The sequence below is a fragment of the Coffea arabica genome, chromosome 9e, assembly GCF_036785885.1.
Source record: "Coffea arabica cultivar ET-39 chromosome 9e, Coffea Arabica ET-39 HiFi, whole genome shotgun sequence".
Taxonomy (NCBI): Eukaryota; Viridiplantae; Streptophyta; class Magnoliopsida; order Gentianales; family Rubiaceae; genus Coffea; species Coffea arabica.
In genome coordinates this window covers 8,075,296-8,078,877 of record NC_092327.1, presented here as the reverse complement: position 1 = coordinate 8,078,877, position 3,582 = coordinate 8,075,296, and the positions used below count along the sequence as shown (strand labels likewise).

The 3,582-nt window shown below is 38.1% G+C and overlaps 1 protein-coding gene across 1 annotated transcript; it reads left to right on the top strand.

Annotated features, from left to right (window-relative positions):
• The first annotated feature begins 2,178 nt into the window (after positions 1-2,178).
• LOC113709539 (uncharacterized) lies at positions 2,179-3,020 on the top strand. The gene is made up of 2 exons (XM_027232328.2): positions 2,179-2,665; positions 2,944-3,020. The coding sequence occupies exons 1-2, from the start codon at positions 2,179-2,181 to the stop codon at positions 2,979-2,981; spliced, it is 525 nt and encodes a 174-aa protein (XP_027088129.1). The 3' UTR covers positions 2,982-3,020.
• Positions 3,021-3,582: the final 562 nt, after the last annotated feature.

Below are 3,582 nucleotides of genomic sequence, written 5' to 3'. Positions count from 1 at the left end.
TCTGATGGATTGGTGGGAGGATATACTACTCAAGCTTTTTGCATTTGCCAACTTAGAACCCTTCAACAGATGAAAGCTTCTCAATTCAACCAGGCTATGCTTCTTTAAAAGGGCTGACAGGCCTCATTCGTAGCAGTTGTCATCTAAATGGAAACAAATTTAGTTTCCACTGTGCAATAGTAAATACACTCCAGAAAAGTGGAAGTAATAGACCTAGGAAGTAAATGCATGATTATGGAAGCAAGGACATACCGCAACTTAAAAATCCAACCAGTAGCTTTCCCATGTATTGCTTATCCATAGCTCTGTTATTTACCTTGTAAACCATGGGTGGAAGATTCACGATTTCAGACAAGTTTAAAATAAACGACAATTTAAGAAGACCTTACTAATTCTATTGTTTATGAAAATTTCATAAAGCCACAAAGAAATCAGCAGTATTGACCAAAATCAAATAAATTTTCTTAAATCAGAGAATTTTCATCACAAAGGGAAGTGTACCTCATGCATGAGAATCCCTGTAGCAAGCCAGAATGATCCGTCGCTGTCAGCCTCATATGTTCTTCCACGATTTACCAATTTGAGAGTAAACTCTCAAACTAGACTCAAAACTGCTTACAACCACGGGAGGAAATGGCATCATACAGAAGTTGCATAGTAAGCATACACCAATATAGAAAGCATTACACTCATGCTGAATTGTATTTTAACGTTCTCTATATGGAATTGAGCTTACCTTTCTGCTGCTCCTCCTGCTTGGAAAGTGCAAGAATCTTCCTTTTAGGGGAGATAAGATTAATCCCTCCAACAAAGGAAGTTTTCTTACTTTTTCTTGTGCAACTGTGAAGGAGGTCTTGAGCTAGGCCAGATATAGAAGAGATTCCTCACTATGTGCAATGACTCTGCTTTTCACAGACAGTCCTTTGAGCAAAAAAGTAGCTACCATCAGGCACCAACAAAGCAAGAAAAATTAGTAACATTCAATTCTTAGAAGATAACAACCTAAATGAGTGCTTACTTTTTAAAGGAATTAAGTGTAGATTTAGATCTTGAGTAGTTAATACTAACATGAATATAACAGGATAAGTAGCTAGCTAAATTATTCTAATTTATTAAACTTGACTTTTTTTCCTTGGAACCCACCATCTTAATGTTTTTGGTAGTGCCAAATTTGTCATGAATAGATTAACATCAGGTTATTGAGGCCAGAAACCCTTCTGTATCAATGGTATCAATGGCAGAGATTGTGGCAGAGGTTATGGGAAAGATTGTGGCAGTTATTATGGGAAAGATTATGGCAGATTATATGGCAGAGGTTATGGGAAAGATTATGGCAGATTATGACAAACATTATGGCTAAAATCTGTATATATTTCTTACCTAGAATAGAAAATCAGTTACCATAGCTGTATATTAGGTCAATCAATCAAGTATATATAGGGGTTTACCAAAAATAGATTGTACAGGAATTCTTATTTAATAGAAAGGACCAGGAAGAGGAACTGGATCCGATTCCAGTCAATTTACTCAAATTTTGTCATGGTATCACAGCCTACCTTTTGAATCTATAAGATATTTTGAGTATTTTTTTTTCTATAGCTTTTTGGGTTGATTTCTAATCAACATTCTGGTTTTGATATTTCTTAGTTTATCAATCTGTGATTTCGGATTTGCATTTGAGTTTTGTTAAGAATGGCTGCTGAGAATTCTTTTGGAAGACAATCTGCAGAGACTTTGGGTATCAGACTTACAGGGAAGAATTATGCAACATGGGAATTTCAGTTCAGAATGTTTCTGAAAGGGAAGGAGCTTTGGGGTCACATTGATGGGTCTTCTACTGCTTCTGGAACTGAGAAAGAAATAAGTCAATGGGAATCAAATGATTCACGAATTATTTCATGGATTTTAGCATCCATTGAACCTCATATGGTGAACAGCTTACGTTCATTTAATACTGCACAGGAGATATGGAATTTTCTGAAACGCATATATCATCAACACAACACTGCAAGACGATTTCAGCTTGAACTTGATATCAGTAAGTTCAGTCAAGGTAATCTCTCTATTGAGCAATATTATTCTGCATTTCTAAATCTGTGGGGTGAATATTCTGATATCATCTACTTTGAGATACCTAAGGAGGCCTTAGCAAGCTTTTAAAAAGTTCATCACGTTAGCATGCGTGATCAGTTTTTGATGAAACTGAGGCCAGAATTTGAGACTGCTCGGGGTGGATTGCTGAATCGAAATCCAGTTCCTTCTTTGGATGTGTGTGTTGGTGAATTGTTACGGGAAGAACAAAGATTGGCTACACAGTCAATTCTAAGTGCAGCTGGTGGGACATCAGAGGTTGTCAATGTTGCTTATGCTGCACAAGGAAGGAATAGAGGAAAGGGACAAATGCAGTGCTACAGCTGCAAGGAGTTTGGCCATATTGCTCGCAATTGTGGTAAGAAATTCTGCAGTTACTGTAAGCAAAGTGGACATATTCTCAAGGAATGTCCTACACGTCCGGAAAACAGGCGAGCCCAAGCTTTTCAAGCTACTGTTCCAGATGCTCCTGTTATTGGTCCTACATCTACCACCAGCCAGACTGTTCTGACCCCAGAAATGGTCCAGCAGATGATTCTTACTGCATTTTCTGCCCTTGGACTTCAAGGTCAAGGTAAGCCAGCTTCATCTACTTGGCTTATCGACTCAGGAGCGACCAATCATATGACTGGTTCATCTGATTTTTTACAAAATTTGCGGCCATATACTGGTTGCCAAAATATTCAGATTGCTAATGGTAGTAATCTTCCAATTACAGCTATTGGTGATATTGGACATTCTTTTCGCCATGTATTTGTTGCTCCTAAGTTGTCTACTAATTTAATCTCTGTTGGACAGCTAGTGGAGAATCATTGTGATGTACATTTCTCTCGTGGTGGTTGTCTTGTGCAGGACCAGATGTCGGGGAAGGTAATCGCGAAGGGGCCTAGAGTGGGAAGATTATTTCCATTGCAATTTACTGTTCCTAGAACTTTATCTTTAGCCTCTATGATTGTTGACAATAAGGCTGAAATTTGGCATAGACGATTGGGTCATCCAAATAATGTCATTTTATCTGATTTAATAAAGCGTGGTTTTCTTGGTGCTAAAGATCAAGGTTTTGCTCATGCATCATCTCTTGATTGTTCTGTGTGTAAATTGGGGAAGAGTAAGATGTTACCTTTTCCTACTTCTGTTGGTTGTGCTAGTGCATGCTTTGAGATAATACATAGTGATGTTTGGGGTATTACTCCTGTCATTTCACATGCGCAGTATAAATACTTTGTGACATTCATTGATGACTATAGTCGGTTCACATGGATATATTTCCTGCGCACTAAAGCTGAGGTGTTTACTGTTTTTCAAACCTTTGTGGCTTACATTGAGACACAGTTTTCCACTTGTATTAAGATCTTACGGTCTGATAATGGTGGGGAATATGTGTCATATGACTTCCAAGCCTACTTGCAACGCAAAGGGATTGTATCTCAGAGATCATGTCCTTATACCCCTCAACAAAATGGGGTGGCTGAACGCAAAAACCGCCATTTG